Source organism: Centroberyx gerrardi, chromosome 18 (assembly GCF_048128805.1).
Source record: "Centroberyx gerrardi isolate f3 chromosome 18, fCenGer3.hap1.cur.20231027, whole genome shotgun sequence".
Taxonomy (NCBI): domain Eukaryota; kingdom Metazoa; phylum Chordata; class Actinopteri; order Beryciformes; family Berycidae; genus Centroberyx; species Centroberyx gerrardi.
In genome coordinates this window covers 21,246,985-21,273,390 of record NC_136014.1, presented here as the reverse complement: position 1 = coordinate 21,273,390, position 26,406 = coordinate 21,246,985, and the positions used below count along the sequence as shown (strand labels likewise).

At 40.1% G+C, this 26,406-nt stretch overlaps 1 protein-coding gene across 1 annotated transcript in view; it reads left to right on the top strand.

The window, feature by feature from the left end:
• Positions 1–5,431, top strand: part of cnih3 (cornichon family AMPA receptor auxiliary protein 3) — a 62,874-nt gene extending 57,443 nt beyond the window's left edge. Inside the window, 2 exon segments of the mRNA XM_071899277.2 lie at positions 3,680–3,823; positions 5,404–5,431. Coding sequence (XP_071755378.1) covers positions 3,680–3,823; positions 5,404–5,431 — 172 coding nt within the window.
• The last annotated feature ends 20,975 nt before the right edge of the window (positions 5,432–26,406 follow it).

Sequence of the window (26,406 nt, the reverse complement as noted above, 5' to 3'; positions counted from 1 at the left end):
AAGTAAGGGTTAAGGTTAAAGTTAGTTCAAGATCAGGATTTCGGTTTATGGTTAGAATTGGGGAAAGGGTTAAGGCTAGGCACGTAGTGGAGAAGGTTAATGTTTGCTGCTTTAAATTAAAAAACCTTCATTGAAAAGCTGCAGATGACATCAATACACATCTGATGCCCCTGAACGGCAATGCTCAGAAAATGGGTCACCTGTCAAAGATCTCCAGTTCTTTTTTTTTATTTGTTTTGTTTTTTGTGTCCTTTCTTTCTGTTTTCGTCTTTGCTGTTCTTCTTGTTGGTGAGGTTTTGACGTGGATCACTGGCAGGCTGCGCTTGATTGGTTTGTGCTCAGCTGGTTGAAGTTACACAGTGAGGGGAGGGAAGAAAAGACCGGAATAAGAGGAGGGGAGAAGGAGAGAATAAAGGAGAGATGGGGAGAATAGAGGAGAGGAGAAGGGAATAGATCAGAGAAAAGGAAAGGGGAGGAGAGGAGAGGAGGAGCATGGAGATGAGAGAAGAGAGGAGAACCAAGGAGAGAAAAACATCTTGCTGTCTCATTAATTGGAGATTGTGCCAGATGCCCACTGGCTACAGATGCTGCTCCCCGCACAGCTGAGAGATGAAAAGACAAGGAAAGAGAGAGAGAGGACAAGGAAAGAGAGAGAGAGAGAGAGAGAGAGAGAGAGAGAGAGAGAGAGAGAAGCAAGAGAGATGGAGAAAAGGAAGGAGAGAGTAGCAGGAGGCATCATGGACACACGGTGAGGCAAGAGAGAGAGAAAGAGAGAGAGTGAGTGATGGGAGAGAGATCTAATATTGACAAGGTGATTTAGAGGAGAGGGGAGGAGGAAAGGAGGGAGGGAGGGAGAGAGGAAAGGAGGGAGGGAGATAATAATGAGGAGCTGAATTAACACAGAGAGGCTTTTGGGTTTACAGGGTGAAAGAGAGTGTGCATATGTGATCATAGCTACGTAGCTGGGTGTGTATGCGTGTGTGTGTGTGTGTGTGTGTGTGTGTGTTTGTGAGTGTGCGTCCATGAGATGCTCTGCAGAGTTCACAGATGCTCCTTGGGGCTGATTCAGAAAGCCAGATTGCCCAGTTAGCCTGCAAAATGCTCAAAATCTTCACATGTAATTCCCAGTGTTTTGAATAATTTGTCAAAATAAACTTGTACATTGGTACTGACGGATGTCTTGGAGCCATACCAACTGGTGATTTCTCATCAGGAGCACGCTTAAGAAGTTATTTCATGTCCGTTTTTAGAGTTTGTTGGTTACCCGAGTAATCCAGCTGCTTGACATACACCCCCCCAACACACACACACACACACACACACACACCCTTCTCCCCCAGGACTGTATCAGCTGTAGCTTTGGTTTACAGGCCAACAGTGATGTCTCTGCTGACCCCCTGGCAGGAATGAGAAATAGGCACCACCTATGTTTAGACTGGCTCAAGGTGTGACACAGCAACATGCAGGTCTGCTCTGTGTGTGTGTGTGTGTGTGTGTGTGTGTGTGAGAGAGAAGTTTCAAATGAGGCTGGCTATAGAAAGGTAGCTGTGGCGGTGGCCTCTGGATTGGGCTGTGTCCGTCCGTCTGTCTGTCCAATGTGATATGTGAAAACTGAAAAATGAATCGTCAATCAAGTTCTTCTTAGGATTTTGGAGAAGGTTTTCACCCGAGTGAGACGTCATGTTTTGTTTCTTAAAATCCTTTGCCGGATTAATAGCTCTCACAATGTGCGTGGGCGTGTGAAGGGAAGTTCCAAGAAAGACTGGCTGAAGCAGTTTCTTAAAATGCTTTTGTTGCCAGCTGAATTACCCTCAAAGTGTGTGTGTGTGTGTGTGTGTGTGTGTGTGGGTTTGTGTTTGGTTAGAATAGTCGGAAAGATGAACTGCTTTCTGCCTGTGCGTCCAGGTGAGGCAACAAGAGTGTGTTCATGCTTGTTTGTGCACATTGCCACATGTATGTTCAAATGCGTATGTTTCTACATACATGCTTACTTGTGTGTGTGTGTGTGTGTGTGTGTGTGTGTGTGTGTGTGTGTGCGTGTGTGTGTGTGTGTGTGATAATGCACATTAAATCACGTGATTGGACAGTTTATGTTTTCTCTTGTGTCTCACCTTTTCTCGGGGGAGTTATGGAGCAATGAATATCAATAGTTTTATACTGAAATGTTTATAAGCTGATTTTATGGAATAGTTTGTTAACTATTAGCAAACTATGTGTACCTCATTATCAGTCATTTGAGCATGTATCTTTTGTTGAAATACATGGGAATTATATATTAAGTGAATCATTACAAAACCCCTATATCACACTCAAAATACATTAAAATACATTCTCAAACATGATTGAATACATCATACATGCATGAGTCATCTATTGATCCCAGATAGACATTATGGACAACTAGATGTACATTGTAGTTAATTTATGAACAACCAGTATGTGCATGCATAAACCATCTATTAGCCTGACTCGTGAAAAAAATAGACCACATGCATAAAGGTGGCGGCTTCCTGGTTTGGCATCACACACCATTCAGTTCAAAACATCCAACATCACAGTTGAATGTTTGTGTATGTGAAATGCTCTAGGAGGGGCAGTGAGGACCGAATGACTTGAAACCAGGAGCCCACTGTCTTTATGCACCTGGGCTATTATGTACATTACTTTACTTTAATATAATCCATCATTTGCAAAGAATCCAATTCATTTGTATCAGCGTTGGGGTCAATTAAAGGCAAAGTTCACCCTAAAAAAGAATTAACGTGAGGTACGACTATGGTTCCTGCAGGTTCAGTCAGTGTTTGTGAACATAAAAACCCTCTCACACAGCCAGACCCTCTTGATGTCGTCTCAGGGTGATTTTGTCTGAGTACATATTTTCAGTATGGCACATTTTCCATTTCCCAATTGTGAGAGCCCCAGTGAAATAAGTCTCATTTGTATGCAAAAGCTCCAGGAAACATCTTGTGATTCGACAAACCCAGTCTGCTATTTATCACCTCCAGGTTTTGTGTTTTGGCGACAGTGCTGATTAGAGCTTTGGCACTTTTTTTTTTTACATAGCTTCAAGGCAGAGTTGTTTGTGTTCACAAATATTGATTATGCTAAAAGCAAAGCAATAACATATGCAAATTCTATTATAGGGTGGATTTTGTCTTCAAGTTTCAATTCAGTCAGCAGGTGATAAATTACTGTAATTTGAAAGAGGAAATATAATAATATTATGCATGGAAATTGTAATTTCCTGAACTGGCTGGATTTAGAAACAAAGAATAAACCCTGAGCCCTGATACCTGTATGACCGCATAACAGACCTGGGTAAAATATATATTTGAATATCCATTCAAATATTTGATCTTGGCATGGCGCCCTTTGTTTATCTTGCTGGACAATCAAACAAACAAAAAAAAAAGGATGGAAATGCCACTTGCAAGATAAGGCAAACCAAGCGCTCCTCATCGGGATACTTCCCCAGTTTCCGCAAACATATTCAACTACGATTTCGCCCCAGGTCTGCTGCATGATGGTGTCCGCCTAACTCATCATGCCATCTTTTTCCATCTTATCTCCTTCCCCATTTCCTCCCATCATCTGCCCCGCCTCCCTCCCCCCTCCCCCCTTCCCCCGGGGTGTGGAACGGGTCAACTACCCGCGGTGTGGTCTTTGCCCTCTGTGGCAGGTACTTCCATAGCCCAACGGACACTAAGGAGCTGCTCTACGACCCGGCATCCGTGATGAACGGCGACACGCTCAAGTTCTGCCTGAAGGAGGCCTGGTGCAAGCTGTCCTTCTTCGTCCTCTCCTTCTTCTACTATCTCTATTGGTGAGCCAGTGGCAGGCGGGTTGGGGTTGAATCGGATTACATGTGAAGGGATTACATTAATCTGATTAGGCTAAAAAAACAAAGTAACTTTTGAAAAAAATTGATTATTGCTCATACCAGTATTTGATGGGAAATGGTGTTTTGACTGTAAATATCAAAATCTGCATCATTTTACACATCTTAAAGTGATGTTTATTTGTATAGAGCAATAACAACTATTACAGCTTTCCAATTACATGGTATAATGTGCAATAAACTAACGGTTTAACTTCTTGTTCTATAGATTTTGGAGTAATTTAAAAGCAGCTGAAAGTAATTAGATTACTGAATTAGAGTAATCCACTGGAATATGTTACTGGAATATGTTGAGAGTAATTCTGGGAGCAAGGAGCATGGGGGAAAGGTTAGGAAAAGGCAGCGACCCTTTCAATTACATCTACCTCATTCTCATGAAACACTGCAATTTGACAGTAAAAAAGTATTATAAATTCTGAGCTGTTATTGGAGTAAATACTAATACTGTGAGGAACAGCTGAGATTGTGCATTGTCTCACATTTTCCAAATCCAACAGTGTGGACAGTAGATATTCACTCACAGAATCAGCTATCAACTTGTCTTACAGTATATTTTGTTACTGTCAAAATACAGTGCAACTACTAAAACAATGTTACTGAATAGGAATTTTGGTCTAGGATCATCAGCCAAGTCACATGACTAGGTGAACTTCCTTAAGACGTTCAGAAGGTTTCATATCAGTGTTGTTGTTTCATAGAAATTGCCACTAGCCTCCCTTAAGTATTTGTTAGTAATACTAGTGCAAATCTATGGGTAATGTAAGCATTTCTCTCATAATCACATACAAGCCCTTTAGGCTACTTATTTTTTATTATTAGGCCCACTACTGCTCCTGCAATACATGGTAAGGCTTGCATGAGATGTTGAGAGAATTAGTTTCATTATTGACATGCACTGACATTGCAAACAAATGCATAGGTGGATCGCAGATGGATAACGCCAAAATAAAATAAAAAGTAACACTTTACTTTAAAATGGCCTTATTCCAGTGTATTAACCTATGGAAAAGTATTGTAAGTACACACTATTACTATGTAGATATCTATTAAGGAAAATCTCCTTAATACATAATGTATTTACAACACTCAAATGTACTTTTCCATAGGTTATTACACAGGTTAATACACTGGAATGAGGCCATTGTTGCCAGTGTTACCAAAATAAGACTTTGAATGTCCGTAGAAAGGCCTTAGTGTGTGATCAAGTACTGAAAAGTGCTAAATGTTAAAGTCTCCTTCACATCTTGCTTATTATACTGTATTTTTACACATTAGAAGGAGGTAGTTCTTCTGCTTTTGATAACATTTTGAATTATTTAAATGAAATCGTTCTTAGCCTGTGCATTGTTACATAATTACATAATCTTTCTAAAGTTTCCTAATGTTTCTGATAAAGTTTTCTGGTGTTATATGATAATCGTGCACACAATGTTGCTGTCCATGTCTAATAACCTTGTTATTAATCATTACGGATTCTTGTTCCATGTGTCGTGTGGTTGTTGCAGTGTGTGGAACCTGGAAATATCCCTCTAATAGGTCTTATCAATGGAAACACTTAAAGGTACAATCCTTACATTTTTTGCCCTTTTATTCTGTGATAGTAAATGGAGACAGGATAGTATTATTCTTGAGAAAATTTGACTTGATCCATTGCGGTCTCCCATATAGCCCCCACAGTCTTTGGCCCATTATACAGACTGAGAGAAATTGATCCATTAATGTGCCATGAGGGACTGTTGTGGCTATATGGCTCTTAGCCTTGAATTGAGCTTGAAAGATTTTTTGGTGAAGCCCAGTTGCCTTATCAGCAGCAGTATTCTCAGATTATTCTTAGTTTGTCTGATGACTTGGCTTTAAACATATGGCATTCTCCAACAGCCAAACTTTGCACTAGTAGCTCAGAAGATGATTTTTGATAGCAAATGATTCCCTAACCCAAAAGGATTGCAACTTTAACATGGAGTTGTTCTTGTATGTGTGTGATAATGCTGTGACTAAACATATCAACACATAATGTTCCACCCTTGTAGACAAATTACATGCTAAACTGCTGATTGGTCTTTTTAGGTAATAGGTACTTTGTTAATTACTCATGACATGCTGTTAATATCTTCATCACAGCAATACCACACAGGTAGAAAAGCAACATCATGAGCAATGTTAATGACTGTTGTCATTATGCTATAATAATAGATGCTGTTTTTATGTGTACTGATACAAGTAGACATCTTTACAGTTTATTTAATCTGGAATTGTATCTTAAAATCTTTTTTTCAAACAAGTTACAAACGCCTGCCAATGAGGCGAGATACTGTTTCTTGTTGTCACTTTTTTCAACGATTCTTGAAACAACTGTCAATATCTTGAAATAAGGAGCTCACCCCACTTTCAAGATAATGTGACTCATTTTAAGAACATTTTTGAAAGATTTGGCATTGGAAATGACCTCACTCCACTGGTTTTTAGCTTGTTTTATGAAAAAATATGATTTTAAAACTCAGTACTTGACTTGTTAACACGAACATGGTTATATTTGAATGGTTGTTTATGCTATTTGATAAATCAAAAATAGTCCGAAATTTTATTCACAAGGGAAAGGTGCCTCGTTTTCACAGCTACAGCTGTCACTGTTGACAGCGGAAAGATGCCCTTACATTTTCAACATGACATTTCCACTATAGGCCTACAGTTACACAGCATTATACAGTACAGCGATATAATTAATTGCATATTTCTGATGTTGTTTGAAAACTGTGTAACTCCAGATTTGACCGTTTTTATTTAACAATTTATTTGCACTTGAATTGAAATGTGACATGCCGCTTTATGTCCTGAGTTTTCTTAATAAGTCGACTTTTCCACTGACAGCAGCACTATTCTTTAAAATACATTTTCTATATTCCGTAAGCTGTACACATTTATTTTCTTGACAATACATCCACACATCCATGTCAAAACAAATGTTAGTTATACATCCATTCTACAGTATATGAACTATTTTGCACAGTGGGTCATATGTGTATTCTTTAAAATAGTAAGACAGTATTATGCTCCCTCCTAGCATGGTATAGCGACAGTAATTATAAGACAAATGTAGTAATGAGAGCAATGGATTTATGCACATATCTCATCCATATTCATACCAGTGAATATGTGAATCAATGGATGAAGTCAAGTTACCAGTGTTTTAGGTCCAAGAAACATCTCTCTTACGATTCTGAAGAGGAAAACATTAGTAATAGATGAAAACGATCAATCTTTGAAGAGTTTGGAGTCGACTTGAAGCTCTTCACGTCGACGATAGCTGTAACTGTGTCCACATAAACTGTCAGAAGACACCAAGCAGGGTATTAAGATATATTAACTACATAACACGTGGTCTCAACAGTCACTTATCCACAGTGGCAGGGCTTATTATTGCTACAAAGCAGGCAATTAACAATCTTATATAATGGATGCTCACACAAATTCACAAACGTTTTTAAATCCATTTATTATTTGAGTGACACAAACGAGGAGTAAGCCCTGCATGGCTAGTGTTTTCTGGTCCTGTTGCGGACGGCGGGGCTCATGTGGGTGTAAACTGAACGGTCGGCTTGAACTCGATCATCTTGCTTCTCCATCCCACTCCATCCTGTCCTGCTCTATAGCTCATTTTGGACTGGATCTGCTGATTCAGAGGCTACAGGCGGCGGCGGCAGCAGCAGCAGTGAGTTCCTCAACGGTGCGGGGTGATGGTTCTGTTCACTTTCAATTCCATCTAGTCCAAGAGGTGGACTTTAGTTGCAATTTGTAAAACCATGATAAGATTCTTATATCGGCTATACAGCTTAATAAAGTCATTGGCTACGTTTACATATACAGAGTAACCTGTGGTAACCCAGCTATTGGCCATACTCCTGATACTCGGGTTAAGCTGTTTACGTCAACCTTTACTATCCTGCGATTGAGTAACCCAGTTGGCATGAATAAACCATTTAACAGAATATTTCCATCCATCTGAAGTGTCCCATCCACAAATAAAACAGTCCACCAGCTAAAAAGTAGATGAAAAGGTTTGGCTGCCAGCTACCCCTTCCCTCTTTGACTGAGGTTCTTCTAATACAGGGGAAATAAATGATGATCCCAGTAGTAATACTAATTATTACTCGCTGCCATGTTTTTTGTTGACATCAAAATGTACCCAGAACGCTGAGCGAGTTCGAGTTTGTGCAGACCAAACCAAAAATGAAAGGAGATTTTCATACCATAATAACCAGTTAAATATTGGACTAAACCAGACATTTTAATCATGTTCCTCATAAGCAGAGTATGAGTTTAACCTGTTTATTTTAACCAAGTTGTAATGTTTACACACGTCAACTCGACCTAGAACAGTTATTTGAGTAAATGGGTTAAGAACGTAATTCTCTGTCCATGTAAACGTAACCATTGACAATATGGATAGTCAGCCACTATTAAATGACTCTCAGTTTTGATTTATATATTGAAGCAGTGGAATTGGAAGTGAACTGGCTTGAAACCTGCTCCATGGGTTTTTTTTGCCTTGTGATACTGACTCTCCTTTTCCTCTTTTCCCCAAAACCAAACACACCCAGCACCAGTCACCTCAATCCCCGACCCAAAGATCCTCCACGCCCTTACAAAAAATCTTACATCCACGCATTGATGGATGCATACACACACACACACACAATCACGTGTATCCACATGATGAAATTGTGCACAGACACACACGGTTGAACACAGTGTCTCTCTGGCTCACCTCCACACCTGGGTGACGGGTGATTTAAAATCCTTTTTGGATGCTCAGTGGAGCTTGTCTGGTGCAGATGATCCACTGGAATTGCTCTATAACTCTTTATTTTGTCAATCTGGACGACCAAATAGAAAAATCAAAGGGCATCCAACAGACCTGGGCAAAAATATATTCATTGTTTGCTTTCAACTGCTGCATCTTTGTACACTAAGATAAATCTTAAATCTCTTTTATTTTTTGGTAACATGTTACAATGACCTTATTCCTGTGTATTAGCCAATATATTAACCAATGTAAAGGTATTGTAAGTACACAGTAATACTGTGCTAGAACTTAATAAAATCTTCCTAATACATATGGGACGTGTGTAACCACACTCTAAAGTACAATTGTCTTTATTATTATGTATTATTGTGTACTTATAATACTTTTCCATGCCTCAATACGCAGGTTATTACAGTGGAACAAAGCAATTGTGACATATTCCCTTTTTTTTATTCAAAATGTATTTAATAGTAACCTTGAAATTACAGCATCCAATCAGACAGGAATAGTATTGAGGAAAATTAGACACAGCTGGTTTGTTTTGATATCAATAGAGATCAATTTTTACTGAATATTTACTTGTAAAATTGGCAGTTTTGTTTACAACTCAAGAAGAAGAAACCAGCGCAAATAAAGAGAAAATCTGTACCCATTATCCCTCTTTCTCACAATATCAGTAATTAAGCATTTATTTTTGTTACTGTGTAATTATACTCTCTAAAATATTACATATCCATTTTGAGAAATATTCCAAAGATAGATAGATAAGCTATATATAATTATATCAGTTATTTAAGTTTTATTTTCACATCAGCAATAATTTTGGAAGAGTAGGTGGATATCTCATTTTAGAATGGAACTCCTCACTTCCAGGGTAAATGCAGATTTTAGGGCACTTGTAAATTCAAGAGGTTACTTATCCACTGTTTGCCCAGGTCTAAGAAACCCAGACACACTTTCTATTATTCCTTGACCCCAGGTGAGCTCTCTGCCGTCTCTCCCTCCTCTGCAGTAGTTCCTCCTGACACTGGATGATAATGAAGCCCTGCCTGAATATTGAAGTGACCTTTACCCTCCGACCTCTCACCTTCTTTCTTCCCTTTGTCCTCCTGAACCTCTTGTTTCTGTCGCAGGGACACAGAGTAAAATGTGATGGACTACTTTTTCGTTTGTGGGATGAATGCAGATTTGCTGTTATACTTCTCCACTCGGTTTTACCCATGTGATCTACAGTACTGGTGTTGTTGTAATGCTGCTTATACTGGCTGTGTTGTATTGCTGTACATTTAAGGGTCTAACCTTTTCACTGGTCTTCTAACTCTTTATATCTCTGTGTTCTTCCCTGGCATGTAAACCTGCCCCTCCTATTTGCTCACACACACACACTCACACACACAAACACACCCACGCACCATAGTCTGTTGTTATTTAGCACCGTCCATATATTAAAACCTCCCACTCTCCAGTTAATGGGAAATCAAAGCTCGAGTCCTGCGGCTTCACCCTCCCAATTACACTGGCAAGGTTAGCCTCGGCTCATTAGCCAAACACACGTTTAAAGCTAATGGAATAGGAAACAAGAGACATCTGTCACAAAAGGAGCTCAGTATAAAACGTTTATGGCAGGCAGGGGGCAATTTAGGAGTTGAAAGGGGATGTCCCTCTTGTTAGCACAAATTATGACAAAAATCCAATTTATTTTAGGGAGAAAATGTTATACAAAGAAGAATAGGTCTAATAATCATCTTCTTTACAAGCTAGATAGATGTCTAACCTCCGAAAGCCTTTACAAATTTCGGGGTCTTTAGAATTACAAAAAGGGCAAAAAATGACCATAACATTTCTCCAAACAACATAAGTGTTCTGAAGCCAAACGATTGCACTGTGAGTCCAATATTTACCTCATTAGCTCCTGCAGTAGATATTCCACATTCACAAAGACGGTGGAAGAGTCTTGCTGCCTTCATGTCCTCGTCATCAGCTCGTACTTACAAGTTTTACATTCATAAATACAACTTGTTGCACAGTGCGATCATTTGGCTTCAGAACATTCAGTTTTGCTGCATGAGCTGTAGGCTATGGAGTGATTTTATGGTCATTTTTTGCCCTTTTTGGAACACTTAAGAGTAAAGCTCTGACCATTTCTGTTGTTTAGGAGAAGGCTGACATGGAGCAGCACTAGCTAACATGCAAACTTCCCCAGTGTTTCGACTGACATGAGGGTGAATAGGCAATTTATAGGTAACAATTTTCACTTTTGGGTGAACTATTCTGTTAACCGTATGATCAGAGTTTTGATCCCCTTAACAGCCAACATCTCCTTGAGTGAGCACTACTCGATGCCAGTTGTTCTGGAAAACAGAATCAAATAAAGGCCTACTATGTGAACATACTAAAGTAGTAGTAGTAGAGTAGCCTAGTATTTAAACTTTGCCTGCATCTGAAACTGATTTCTGCAGCCGAACCTAAAACAGACTTTCACTCGCTATGCAACCTTGTAGATGAGACAGAAACTCCTCAAATGCACCGTACTGTATCACTTTATGCATTTTAGGCTAAACTGATAATAAATAGGTGATTACCTTGCAGTGCAAATGTTATCCTTTAACCTCCTTGATACAGTGAATTACTCCCTTTTCAATTGGGTTGGAACTCTTACAATGTTTGTGAGAAAATCAACAGTCAAGATTAAATTTGTTTTACCAGCAGCTTGGCAGACGTTGCTTGTTGGCCCATTGCCCTAGGGTACGGTGCAGAGCACACTTGATATTGATTTTTTTTCTGCTCCCTTATTCTCCTACTAACAGAGACGCCGACTGGATTAAACATAAATCAAAAAGAAAACCAATATATTTCCAATATATTAAATTGCCTGTAACTTTGCTCTGTGATTGCTTTTGTATTTGCAAATGCAGTCTGACACGCTGTTTGAAAAGAAAGAGCATTCTGGTTCCCTTGGAAAGAAAATATCACAGGCAATTTGAACGGATAACAGATATAACTAAGTGAAAAGTGTCAATGTCAGAAGAAGTTCACTCCCAAACACTGGAAATGCATTTTGATGAGGAGTAACATTGTTGTTTCCCAAAATACATTCAGTATTCAGTTAATATTTTGGAAGTGCAAATGATTCTAGCCTGAAAAGCAGAAGTATTTCATAAGCAAAGCCCTTAAGCAGCTGCCAACCCACTTAAAAGAATTTCATTAGTTTGAGTTTCAATGGAGAGTTTCATTGTCCCATGATTTAAATGCTGTTTCAGAGGCTTTTCCACCCTGACAAGAATAATTCAGAGGAAAAATCCTTGTTATCTTTTGGAATTTTTTGACATGAAAATGGTCAAAAGTGCAGCCAGAGCACATATGTTGTATAGCCATTTATATCACCTTGCAGACCATTTGAATGCATGGAACCATATAGAAATCTGTTCGCTACAAATGAATAATACTTCCAGAAATAATAAAGCCATTAGCATGATCTTTGTTAGGTAAACAAGCTTTTTGCTTTCTCCACCCTATTTGTTTTAAGCTTTACTGAATATATATTGATTTGGCGTCCTGTGTGCATTTCACATCACACATTATACACAAGACCTCACACAGCGCTCTGATTGGAGGCAGACTAATTGGATGTTACGTCACATTAATGCATCCTGTATTGTGTCTGCTCTTGTGTAACAGTGTGTCATGTGAAGAGCATGTTCAGCGCAAAGTCAAATTCCCTTCAAATTTACTTTACAGTTAGAACACAAATCCAGGTTGATTATAATATAGACTCTGGTTTGTTGGTAACACAACAACTGGCTGTTTTCACAAGTAAAATCTAACTGGACTAACAAAATGTAACAAAAAATACAACCATCTTACCTTTACAGCTGAGATTAATTGATTTGATTACACTTTGGTTACAAGTTCAGATGGAGAAGCAGGCAAAACCTTACATTGACCATCTTTGTAAAAACGTAGCAATGAGCAAAGTGGAAATGAGTGGATCGGCCCGACATTAGAGAGGAAAATCTCTGAACATGAAATCGTTGTTTTAGTTCCTAAAAGTGGATCATTATCTGTCATTTGGAGATACTTTGCTTTTAAACCAGATGTCGACAAACAAGTACAGATTCCTGTACTGTTTGCCTTCAGGTTGTAGCTGTGCCCTAAAGTAACAAAGTAGTAATTATCTATTATTTGAATTTTGTAAATAAGGGCCACAATAGAGTAAGACAGCAAGAGTGAAAACAAGACTTTCTAGCTGCTGCTACTTTGAGAAATACTGCACTGAAAAAGTGAAAATATATGATATTGTGCAAAAATGTTAAAATATGAAGAAAAAAAAATCTAACAATTTATCGGGATTATCATTTTTGCCATAATCGTGCAGCCCTAATGCCCAGTATCCCTCTTTGCTGCAGTATCCCATATTTTAGCATATATTATGTTTTGTTAATGTCTAATTAGGCTGTGTAAAGTGAGGGAGCTGTAATTTAAAGGGCTACAAGTAAATCTACTAATGATGAATCCAGTCCTCAGAGCCTGTAATGGTAGGAGGTTAGATCCCCGGGGAGGAACCATGCTTTTTCTCTCTCTCTCTCTGTCTCTCTGTCTCTCTCTCCCTCTCTCTCTCTCTGACACACACACATCACTTTTTACCAGTTTATCTCTCTCTCTCTCTCTCTCTCTCTCTCTGTCCATGGATATTCATGAGTCAACAGAGTGAACTTGCGCTCTTCACACTGGCAGCAGAAATGAACTGAGGTGTTAAGTGCTCGAAGGAGCCTCAGGGATGAATACAAATGCCTCGAATCTGGAGTTACTGTCAGCGAGGTGCTGATCTGTTCTTGTCAAGTCACAGCTCCGTCAGCGAGCAAAGTGTTAAATCCCCAATCTGCGATTTTTGCTGTTGTTGTTCTCTCATGCAAGCCTTTACTTTAGCAGGGAAGGGACACAGTGAGAGCAAGCTCTCTTTTTCAGGTGAACGCTGTTTACAGACATCACCGACGGTCGCTTTGTCGGTGGTCAAATAACCAGGTTTTGATGATGTATTGGGTAGAAATCTTTTTCCAACTTTCTGAAAATTATTGTAACTCAAAATGTAGATGTATTTCACCCCATGCAGATGCATTTTACAGACACTGGAAAGACTAACCTAAACCTTTTTTATGACTTCATATTACATCAAACACCTCATGCTCAGCTGTCATACACTGTTAGTCCTTGTATCACGCTGAGTGAAAAAAAAAAGTCATATAATATGCATAATTTTGGGGGATTTTCTTTTCAGGGTTGTCCCTTTTTTACATTTAGATTATAAATCATGTACAGAACAGAAGAGAATAGAATAGAAAACTTTATTGTTCAGTACAGATGTGTGAAATTTTGCATTGACACACAGGTACAACTTAAACATTTTTTGCCAACTAGCATTGCTGATTTAGATCTCAGTGCTGGTCATTAATGTTGAAGTTATAATACTGCAACATGTACTGTTGTGTCAGGGGGTCCATAGATTCTCTGGTGAAATCATGAAATACTGAATCAAGGAATTTTACACACAGTGCTGGTCAGGAATCTACTGGACTGTTTTACGGTTTGCTGTGTACACATTCATTGCATTGCATGGTGCTCATCAGCTATTTGCTTTTTCTTTTGCATTCAGTGGCGACTCTTCCACAGCTGCATAAGAACTTTTCTGAACTGAAAAAAACAACAACAAAAAAAACATGCCGGGAAGGATTTTTCCATTTTTAGGCCATGGTAAATGCCTAAAAATGTAAAATAATGCTCGGAGCAATGCTAAAGCTAACAGTGCTAAACTTTACTAACATTCCTTGTTGAACGGGCCTTATTGGAATTCCATTTTTTCAATATTTGAACAGGTCTGCGGTCAAAGATGTCTAATAAAGACACTGGGCCTTATTTTCGGAGAAGCTTTTTTGGCGGATCGTCTCCAGACAAACAAAATTGTCACTGCTCTGTAGTGCAAAGCGCATTACTTTTAAAGGGAAGGAAAAGAGGTGATTTGATTGGTCATGATGACTGAGGCCGGCCCCTACCATCCCGTTTCCAGCTGTACTGCAGGTGCACCCCGCGCTTCTGGCCACGAAAACAGCAAACATAGTCACCATGCTCTGCACCTTGGGCCGCTGACTGCACTTTGCACCATGCACCACTGATTCACCAAAATAGGACCCAAGATATAAAGTTATAGCATTTTTCAAAATCCAGTTTGACGTGGTTCAGGCTGGTTCCAGCTGATGCATTACAGCTGGACTCGATCTTGACTGACGCCCCTCAGTTCTTCCACTCACTTGGTACTCGCTGCCAGTTTGGGCTCAGCATGGAGACAATTCACAGAACTTATTCTTCAAATTGATTCGAGAAATACCCTATTAACTTAAACTACATTCATTTGGAAAAAAAAAAAAGAGTCATGAAGCACATTATTTTCTGAAAACGCATGAAAAGTGCTAACTATGGACTATGGCACTACTAAGTACTATGGAACAGTTAAAACCAAGAGGTGCTGCTATAGCTGCAAGCTAATAGAGCCTTGTAAAGAAGCATAACTAAATTCAAAATGTCCAAGGATCACTATAGAGATGCTAAGCGTAGGATTTTCTACTAATGCTTACAAAATAAAGCAATGACTGTCATTGGATGAGGAAGAGAGGGATCTTTCAGTGTGAATAAGCCTCCAGATTATCCCATCGAGAAGCTTGTGTGTTTCAGCCATGGTTACTTACCTCCTACCTTTTATATCCAGCCTAATTCTTCAAAGAGACATCAGATGTAAAACTTTGCCTTCAGCGACCGAGATAAATAAAGCATGTTCATTCTCCATTCACTCCTTATCAATGTCATTATTTAATAGGCAGTGGTTCGGAGAGGGAGATTTTTGTACTGAGAGGCCCATGTTAACATAAAAGTCCGCTTTTGACTTTCCAACTTTCAAGTAAACAAACAGACTTCCGATTAAATCTGGAAGGGACCCAGACAGCAATATTGAGATGAATAAGCTGGAAAACTAACTATGGATCAATGAAATGTTTGAAGACTTAACCACTATGCACACACACACACACACACACACACACGCACACACACACAGTGCTTGAATGCCTTCCCTCCTGAATGCTATGTCGCTTCAAACAGGCCGTTAGATGATTCAAATTGTTTTTTTTATAGCAATGTTTGCTTTGTCACCATCTGTCTGCCTGTCCAATCACAGAATTGTTGACTCACTTCCTATTTCCTGTTTCTTCTTCTTCTTCTTCTTGTGTTTCAGTATGATCTACTCCTTGGTTACCTCATAACAACTGATCTGTCAGCGCCTAAGGAACAAAAAAAAACAAAAACAAAAAAACCTCCGGATACACTCTATACCACAGACTGCTGTTGTCTCGGATCGGAATTCAAAGCTTGCACAACAAAATAAGAAATTGAAAATAGAAAAGAGGAAAAAACATTTCTGCTGTGAAGCCAAACAACAATGAACCGGTTTGGGGGGGTCGCAGCTTCTTCTCTTTCTCGTTTCGACCCCAAAAGAAGGAAGGACGCGTTTTCAAAAGCGGAGAGAGAGAGAGAGGGAAGAGAAGCGGTTCAGGTCCGCCTCCCCCAACCCCAATTTTTTTCACCCTCTCCTCCTCGATATACTGTACATAGAGACTAAAGACTAAAACTACTACTGTTTACAGTTTGACTGGTCATAGAAGAAGACCCAAGTTAAATCACTGCCTGGCCAATGTTTGTACCACACACACACATCCACAGCCTTTTTTTGTCCATCCTCTTCTGGAGTCGTACGGTACAGTACAGTGAAGACGCCGTACAGTAGCAGCGCCGGTAGCCCGAAGGACGAAGAGCACAGTAGCGTTTGCACAGTTTGTCTCAGGCACAGCACAGCATGGTAAGGCGCCGTCCGGCCCAGCACAACTCACCGATAGGATTCTCAGTCATTCCTCCTCGGCGTCTCATCTCACCGACCGTAGCTTCACTGGTGAGTCAGAAGAGAGGGATAGACGGACGGAGGGACGGAGGGACGGATCACACTGTACAGAAAAGAGAAAAACGTGCTTTGGGGGAAAACACATCGGGTCCAGCGAATGTTCCCCCCCCCGCCCCGCCCCGCCCCGCCCCGCCCCGCCCCGCCCCGCCCGGACAGCACATACAATCCATGGCCTGTGTGTGTGTTTTCTTTACATTAACATTATGTGAATGGCTTTTGTGACGTGTGCATTTTGGTGTATTCTTAAACGAAAAAGGCATTTCTAATTGACTTAACGATCTACGGAAAAAGCATTCTATACAGCAAATGACTTCTTAGTGTTGTCCTAGTGTCGTCCTATTGTGGGGAACTTTTCTAAAGACGAAACGTTAAGATATAGAAAAACCGAGACATGTTCAAGCTTTTATAGTAGAAGAGCACAAATTCTTTGCACAAATAGTGTCTATGATCTTGCACAATATTTGCAATATCCGGCAATGTTAAAGATACTTTACGTTAGTCTAGCCAAACGGGTGAAGGTCTTCCAATATGTAAAGAACTATCCAGCCCTGTTTTAAAATGGGGGAAATACAATGTGAATCTTTTCTAGCGCTATTTACACGACGGACCAAAATGTGTTAACTTGTCTTTTCAGTATTAAAATTGATTTATTCATGTCTAGCCTATTTGTGAGATACTGATGGCTTGCCTCCATGCTCTATCTTAAACAAAATCTTATGTTTCCGATGTAACCGATCCATAATAAAAAGACAAAATGAGTAGTAAATAAAACAGAAGATGAGAAAGGTACGTAGCATTAATCCCTCTTTCTCTCTCTCTCTCTCACCCAGTAAATGCGACTGTAGCAGATGCTGCCGATAATATTTGAAAAAAATGTTTGAACACGACTAGATGTGAACTTGATGTGAATCTGCTTTTACTTTCAGCTTCTTTCACAGAATTTGTTCAACCCAGGCTTGTTAATAACAATAATAATGTGATACTTTATTGATTTTCTCTTCACTTGGCCCCCTCCACAGAGAGGTCAAAGGTCAGGGGTTCAGAGTCTTGCTCAGTGACACTTCAGCAGGGCGGATGCTTGCAGACATGGGGGGTTTGAACCTGCGTCCTCCAGTCGAAGACCGGTCTGTTTATCCACTAGGCCACGCCCCCTTCCTCCCAGATCTTTACCATCATCTTCACTCTAAAATCTGTTTCATCAGCCGCGACTCAAGGACCAGACAGGAATGCCCAATCCTTGTTGTTTTTTTCTCTTATTCAAATTACAGCGTTTTATATCCTTACTGTGTATGTGACCACCCGAGGTGAATTTAGATATTGTTTATGAAATAAACTATTTTAAAATCAACAACTTGATGTTTACTCTATCACGCTGTATTTGCAGGTTTAAATCCCCCCCCCCCCCCCCCCCCCCCCGTCCTGAAAATTGCATTACTTTTGCATTCATTGTGCTCTGAGAACATTTCCCATGGTTTGGTAAAAGAAGGAAAGAATTAAAGAAAGAAAGAGGAGGGATGGAAAGGGGAAGTCTTTTTCGCTGTAAGCTTCACTGTGTGCTGTAAGCTCAGATTTGTATGATGGTATTTAGAGTCTTACTGTATTTCTTGACTTTCTTTCTTTCTTTCTTTCTTGGATTTTGCCGCTGTGTATTGTCTAACTCCTTTTGCATATCCTCTCTAAACCTGGGGGAAAAAAGTAAGTTTCATACCAAAAGGAAACTCATCTTTCAAAATAATTGCTGGCCTGAAAGAAAGGAAAATTATGGGTTACTAAAGTTACGAGTCATCATAACACATTCAAAAACGTCATGTTTCTGAAGATGGCATCAGCTCTGCTTTATAAAGAAAATAAAGAAAGCTGGGCACGCTGAGCCTTTAGTGCTTGACAAAAATTAAATCAATATAATTTTCTGTGCTCAGCCTACATGCACTTACAAGACACATCTATACATTGTTAGAATATGTGTGAACCTAGTAAATAAACTCAGACTTCCTAAATAAACTTAGAGATAATGTTTGCCCCAAGGAATCCACATTTTCTGAAAATTATCGCTAGTTTTCCATAATCTAACCTAAATAAATTGGGCAAAAGATAATACATTTTGCTACAAAGTAGCTACATTTCTAAAAAGAACAAAGAACAGTGAAAAACATGAAATTTGTTTTCATAAATTAACTTGAAATTCATTTTAAATTTCTCCCAAATCACTGTGCACAGAGAGATCTTTGACTAATGACAAGTTTTGACATACGGTTTTGACATATATTTGTGCTTTATCACACAATGTGCAGATTAGGTTTGTTTTTAACATCCTGTGTATCACACCATAGTCTATTTTGATAAATTAATTCTGAACCAGTTGTTGAAATCAGGACATTAACCTCACTGGCCCCATGGGAAGTTATTAAAAGTTTCCCAACAGCGCTCCTCCATGGGTTCAAAAGTATTAAACTACTATTTTTCCACAGTTATTTGATGTTTATTTTGTCATTATACTGCTTTGTGAAAGGGAGACAGTGAAGACTCATACTTAAGGCTTATGGTTTTACTGTGAAAAAGACAGAGACACAGAGAGAGAGAGAGAGAGAGAGAGAGAGAGAGAGAGAGAGTGTGTTTTAGAGTGACTGTCTGAGAGTGAGAAGGTGTGTGTGTGTGTGTGTGCAGGTGAGTGAGTGTGTGTCCGACAGGCGGTGACAGATTGGTGACAGCCTGTCTTCCCAGTATGCACCTGGGCGCTCTCCACATCACTGCCACATATTTCGTCATAATTAAACCACGCTCACACTGCTGACCTCTTGCCCCTCCATCGTGTGTGTTGTGTGTGTGTGTGTGTGTGTGTGTGTGTTTATATGCATGCACTCTACCAGTGATGTATGTGGATTATACCCCCCACCCCCCTCCCAGATTCCTCCTCCTCCTGCCTCCCTCTGTTCTCTTCCCCAAATCCTTGCCAGCATCCAGCACTCCTCTCTTAAAGCTGTGAAATGACATTGAGCTCTTGTCCTGCGGCTCTGGCACACTGTGCTCAGCCTTCTGGAACCTGAGGTTTTTCTGTGTAAAACAACGTTTCTTCAACTTTTCGCAGCCAGGGACCCAAATTTAATCTCGCTCTGCATGGGACCGAAGCTCACTGAAGCATACTGGTACTCTTCCCATGCGGAGGCCCAGCAGAAATAGGCCCCGTGACTCATTTGGAGTTCAAATACATAGTTTTGCTAAATGCGAACATAGGAGGGTGAGTCAAGTTTTGCAGAAGAAGAGAAGTCAGTGGACTCACATGGGATGAGGACACTAGAGAGCAGCAGTTATTCTAGGTCAGCGGTCCTCAACCTGGCAACATCGAGGCCCAAGAGTCTGCAGGATTTAATTCCAGCCAAATACTCAACAAGGTTGAACTTTAAGTTTATTTATATAGCACTTTAAAAACAAAGCAGGTTTGTACCAAAGTGCTTTAGAAAAACACGTAGTGGTAGAATGTACCAAGGTGCATTACAGAGATACAGCAGTGTACAAACAAAAAGAAAAACACATACACAACTATAACACAGAGGAGCAGATTAAAAAAGAACAAACACACAATCAATAGGTGAGGTGACTCAGCTGATTAGTTCCTCCTCTCTGGTTGCAGGTGTTTAAATCAATGAAATGAGCTGCTGTTGTGATTGGTTGCAATAAAAACCTCCAGACTCTTGATGGTATTGATGGAAAATGGTTGAAAACCATCAAAAGTCAAGTTCAAGTGTTATACTCTATTTAATTGATTTTTAAGTAAGAGATCGCTCAGCTAGTTTGAGCCAAAATAATTCTGTCCCCAGTGATGTTGCAGGCAATATTGCCCATCCCCATTGCCTCCGATAATTTATAGTCAAACTCACAGAAACATTCATGCTGGAATAGTGATTTCTACTTCCTTTCCAGAGCAGGTGGATGGAGTCGGGCAACATTGATTGGTTTTCTTCCATTGCTTTGCAACACCCACAACTTGTACCTCATCCGCTCTCATTCCTCTGTGTCTGATGTGGCTGCAACGGCAAACAAAAGTTGAGCGAGGAAACGACAAGTCATCTCCCATCAACCCCCTCGTCGTGGACGCCAACCTGGATTATTGTGATCCTTTGAAGAAATATTCTTTTTTCCGTCTTTATTCCTCCCTGAGAAGTTTTTCCTGGTGCCGGTACACAAGGTGAGGACCGAGGCCCGCCTGTGCAACTTTGGCTTTATTAGGTACTGAGTCTGCTTTTTTTGTTGTCTGAGTCTCCTGCTCACTGACTCAGCCAGTTTGTCCCCAGAACACCTCTCAACTCTAATGCAATCCGAACGCTTCCCAGGGAGGTGGATCCTTGTTTTCCCCTTATCGCAAAACTTCTGTCTTCCACTTTTTTTTCCCTTTCTTTTTTTTTTTTGCTTTCACTGCACGTCCTTCACCTCCCTTCACCGTTCCTCCCCGGTGATTCTTTTTATCCTCTCTACAGACAACACTGGAGAGAGAGAGAGAGGGAGAGAGGGAGGAAGGGAGGGAGGAAGGGGACGAGAGGGAGAAGCAGCTAAGCATTATGGGCCTTGACAAGTGTGGTTGTGCCCTCCTGCAGTGCTGGATGGGCAGTCTGTCAGCGTCCTGCGTGCTTCAGATGGCCATCCTGTCAAACCGCATTACCCACTACACCACTGGTGAGAGAGAGGGACGATTCACCTGCCGTACTCTTTCTCTCTGTCTCTACCCCCTCCACCCGACACACACACACACACACACACACACACCCCACCCACTCTCCCTTCCCCAAATTTCTCCCTAATTCTCCTTCTAACTCACTCTTTCCAGTTCTATATTCACTCCTTTCTTTCCCACTGTCTGTCCAGCTCTCTCCCTCTCTCCTTCTCTCTCTCTCTCTCTCTCTCTCTCTCTCTCTCTCTCTGTGTTTATCTATGCCCCTGTCTTGATTTGCTGAGCACATGACATTCCTCCATGCAGTAGCTGTAACTGTCGTTCTCAGACATTTTTTCTGCTCCAGGCTTGGAAACAGAGGGGTATAAGTGGGATTTTGGTAACACATGACTTTCATATAATTATCTGCTACCAAAAGCTTATATTAAAGCTTAAGTTTTAAGGTGGTTATCTGTCAGAGCCTTGTATTTTGTGTTTTTTTTGTTTTTTTTGGTGACATCTTTGTTGCTAAGCGCTCATTGCTGTGGTGTTTCTGCACAGCACTTCCTAGAGATCACCTGTCAATCAAACAGTGTGTCCAGTACTGTGACGCCTTGGATTTTCTGTTGATGAAGTTTCTGTAGGTGGCGCTCTTTTCATTGTCTGTTCATCCATGGTGGCTATCGCTGCTCATGCTAACTACCCACTTCTTCTTCTATTTATTCCAAACAAACCATAAATGTAAAACACATCACTTCCTATATGTGCCAGAGGATTTGTCCCAGGAAAGACCTACCTTGAACTGGGTATAGGTTGAATCACTGTTGTGTTATATCATTTATATGAAAAAGTCACATGTCACAATTTCAGCATAGTTTTGGGATTGAGTTTAGAGTATTTAAATGACTATCTTCAACACTGCCAGACACCCAGTAATACAAGCAGGCTATTGGCTCATGTGTATCAAAGGCCTTCAACCAGTCACGCTGCATCATCCATCCTCTCGTCCTTCAACAGCTCCCACTCTCCCATATCGTTTAAACTGCCTGTTTTCAAGTGTTGGCAGTGTTTACAAGCGCTCTGTGATAAACAGCTCTCGTCTGATGGCTTTATAGATGGATCCACAAATAGGTGGGATCTGTGTAACTGTGTGAGTGGCTGAGAAAGAAGGCGTTCAGTCAATGTTCAATCAAAAATATCACATCAAAGGATAAGTTGAACCGATAGTGTGCGGTCATGGTCTCCTCTCTTTAAGCTGCTGCACAACAGTCCCCCAAATGATCCTAATACCTGGTTAATATGCTGCCTCAGGCTCCGAGCACCCGCTTTTATTATTGAAGTATAAGCAGTCGGGGAACATCTTACCGCTTTCTAGTAAAAACTCCACAGACTTCCAGATGCACAGCCATAAAAGAGTGGATTGATTAGAGAATAATACAAGAGGAGAGAGCTCATTATGAATCCCTTCACAACACCATCAATCCGCCTGCCAAGGAACAACAGAAAGAAAAATGGCCCTCATGGCTTCCTACAGCAGTTGTTTTGCATGGTAAAGTGATACGCGAGTCCTCGTCGAGTTTGGCTCCGGCTCTCTGAACTGCAGCCAACTGTAAATAAGATTCACTGTTGTTTGACAGGCCGCCTTATTGAACTGCAACCAAATTGTGTTTCCCACGTCGGCCTGCAGGATGTGTTTGGCTCCCTTCTGTAGGAAATCTGTTATTATATTATGTTCCTCTCCTGCATATCACCTAGGGACACACGACAAAATCTAATCTCCAGTATTTTGGTTGGACTGTCCACATACTCCAGGCCATTTGACAACATGGCCCACCCCCAAATCTTGTAATTTAGTGTAGTGTCACCTCATCTTTCTGATGGGCCCTCTCTTGCTTGGGGCACCATGAGAGTACCCCCCCCTTTCCCCCACTACCAGCGCTCGTTCTATACACTGAATGTACAAAATATTAGGGACATCTTCCTGATATTGAGTTGCAGCCACTTCTGCACAATCCACATCTCAGTTGTCTCAAAGCTTAAAGATTCCTTCTGTAACTCATCTGCTTCTCCTTATCTGCACTAGCTTCTCCTTTGTGATTGCTGTAGATTTAATGAGGGAAATCAATAAGAGATAATGGGTTTTTACCTGGATTCACCTTATTAGTGTACTTCATGAAAAGAGAACGTGTCTCTAATATTTTGTACATTCATTGTGACCTTGAGTATTTATATGTTTAGGGTTAGTATTCTGTATTCTGATTACTTTCAGTTACTCTCAGGCTGCCATATTTCATATAGGTACAGATAAGAAAAAGTGAAAAACTACAAAGTTCAGGAAATTTATTTCAGGTTTGCATACAAATACAATTTTTCTTCTGTGCCACATTTTAGAACACCTGCTACTATTTAAATTGCTACTAACCCTAACCCTTCTTTTTTTAATTCTCACTTTCAGTTTAAAAGTATTCCCAGAAGGAATCCTCTAAGTTCTTTAAGTATCTGAAATCTAAATGTATTATTTTCACACCATATTTGGATCGTCCAATGCTGATGCAATATTGTGAAGTCTGGTTTAAGGTTGATCTTAGATTTGGGTTTAGGGTTAGAATTAGGGTTAAGGTTAGGCTTTCAAAGTCTGTAGAGATGCAGCAAAATGGGAAAGTGACACATCATTGAACCTTGTCACCTGATAGTTGAGTATCAACATTGGAGTATCCTAATGAAGTGTTTCCATTATTTTTGATATTTAGAATACCTTTCCAGAGAATAACACAGCTTAATGCACTGGAGTAAGACCGTCGAGATGGAACGTTTTATTGCTCCTTCCAGACAGATCGATTCCACTGGCTGGTTATGCTGGAGAGGACTGCAAATCAAGCCACTTCTAAAGAGCACTTCCACCTTCCCACCCTCCATCAAAGTCACTCCGATGAAACAGAGGAATCAACCTTTACTGTAGTTTGTGCGAATCCCCTCTTGCTTTGATTCTAGCAGGAACGAGGGCGTTTAAGTAAATCTCTCTGAGGAATTTCTGGGCACGGAATGATAGTGAGTTTTGGCATTCTTCGACTCTGCAGATTAGCACGGTTTTACACTGCGGGTTTTTAGGTGTATTGTGGGAACTGGGAGCGACCATTGGCTGGGTTTCTCATAGGCCGCGAGCGTCGGGGCCACCGGCGATCCATCCAGCAGCCTCCCAACGCCAGAGAAAAAAGAGAGAGGTGGGGAGTGTGGCAGCAGATAAAAGCACCGAGCAAAGACTCCTCGCTGCTTGGTTCATTTGTTTACTCAACACCAACACAGAGCTAAATGTTACCAAGTACTTGCCAGAGTCTGCCTCTATGTGCAAGTTGGTGTATTGCTGGAACCAAGTGCCAAAAAAACCATCTGTTGTTTTGCAATGTTGCATTGCAAAGTTGACCAAAAATCTTATTTTTCCAGGAGTGACATTTACAAAGTTGATAAGTTTTTAAAGGCGTGCCCATAATGTGTTTTGCCCAAGATTATTATATTATACCATCTGTTATTATTTTAATGTCATTTAGTTAGCTAGCTTTCAGACTCGGCTCCCTGTTTTTTTTTTCAGTAGATGGGACAGAGTGATATGTTATTAGAAGTGTTTTTTTATATAGACAATTGTTTTTTATATAGAAAATTGTCTGTCTTTACAGTACAAAGGCATTAGACCATGGTGAGTATTTCAACATATAGATACTACTACTACACCCTTCTCTCTCCGCTTTACTTACAGTGTGGCAATGTTCAAAAACAGAACAGAAGAAAATTACTTTGGTTAGTTTCATTTTTTCACATGGCCCGGTTGAGAGAGTTAATGTCACAAACATATCCCATCATGCATCACCATCATAGCATACATCATCGCTACCATATGGCAACTGACTCCCATGTATGTATGTTTTGATTCCCAGCTGTGGCATTTTATGTGCTTCTCTCTACAACCATATAACTACAACCATCTCATTTCTCATCTAAATTAAGAGACAAAAAATGTTGATGCCTGCTCATCTTGCAGAATAAAACGCTGCTGTCACCGTCTCCAGAGAAATTGTTTTTTTAGGGAAAACCAGCCTTATTTTGTATTTGGTGACCATGCATTTTAGAAATGACAAAATCTGTTTTTAGGAGGTCTTCAAGCAAACAGCGACTAACCCACTGTGCTCAATATACCTTCAAAGCATTACATTTCATCATGTCTTGCTGCAGGCAGAAAGGGGGACATCTGTGTCTCGGACAATGTTTGTGTGTTGAAAGCGATGTGTGTTGACACAGTGCGGCCAGGATGGAAGAAAACACTTCTGTTTAATTTAAGGCACCTACTGTACTGTACATCTACCTGCCAAGGGCAATGTGCCTCTGTACTGTAGCTGAGGCTCACGGGCTTTGTAGCACAGCACGGATGCATGTGGACAGGTGACACTACTAGCTATGCTGCCCATGTGTAAATATGGGTAAACAAGTATGCACATGCACACATACACACACATGTACTGTACATGTGCATGCAAACCAGTTGGGGAGGGGATTGTTTAGTTTTTATGTTTTTATATAGTTTTTATTTCAATTTCAGTTTAGTTTTAGTAAGTTCCCAGTGTGCATTTGGTCATCATAAAGTTTTTTATTTATTTTTTTTTATTTAATTTAATCTTTCAATTAGCGTTAAGTAAAAATAGCCAAAAATTTTCCACCCAAAGTTCAGTTTCAGTTTTATCCTGCATATAAAAAGAGATGAAAACGAAAAACAAACCCATTTTTATTTTAGTTTAATTAGTTTTACAGACAAGATAGTTTTAGTTCAGCTTAAATTTTTCAGTTTTTTTTTTTTCCAGTTTACAATGTTTTAACACCTTGTTTTCGTTTTAGTTTACAATGATGACTTTGATGCAAAGTCACATATACAAACATACAGTACAAATTCACAGAAACGCCCACATGCACAAACATACACACAACATCTTGCACAAAAGCACACATGGGTGTGCAAAAAAGGAAATAGGCTACTGTCATATACTATACATGAGTACACAAACAGGAGAGCACAAGTG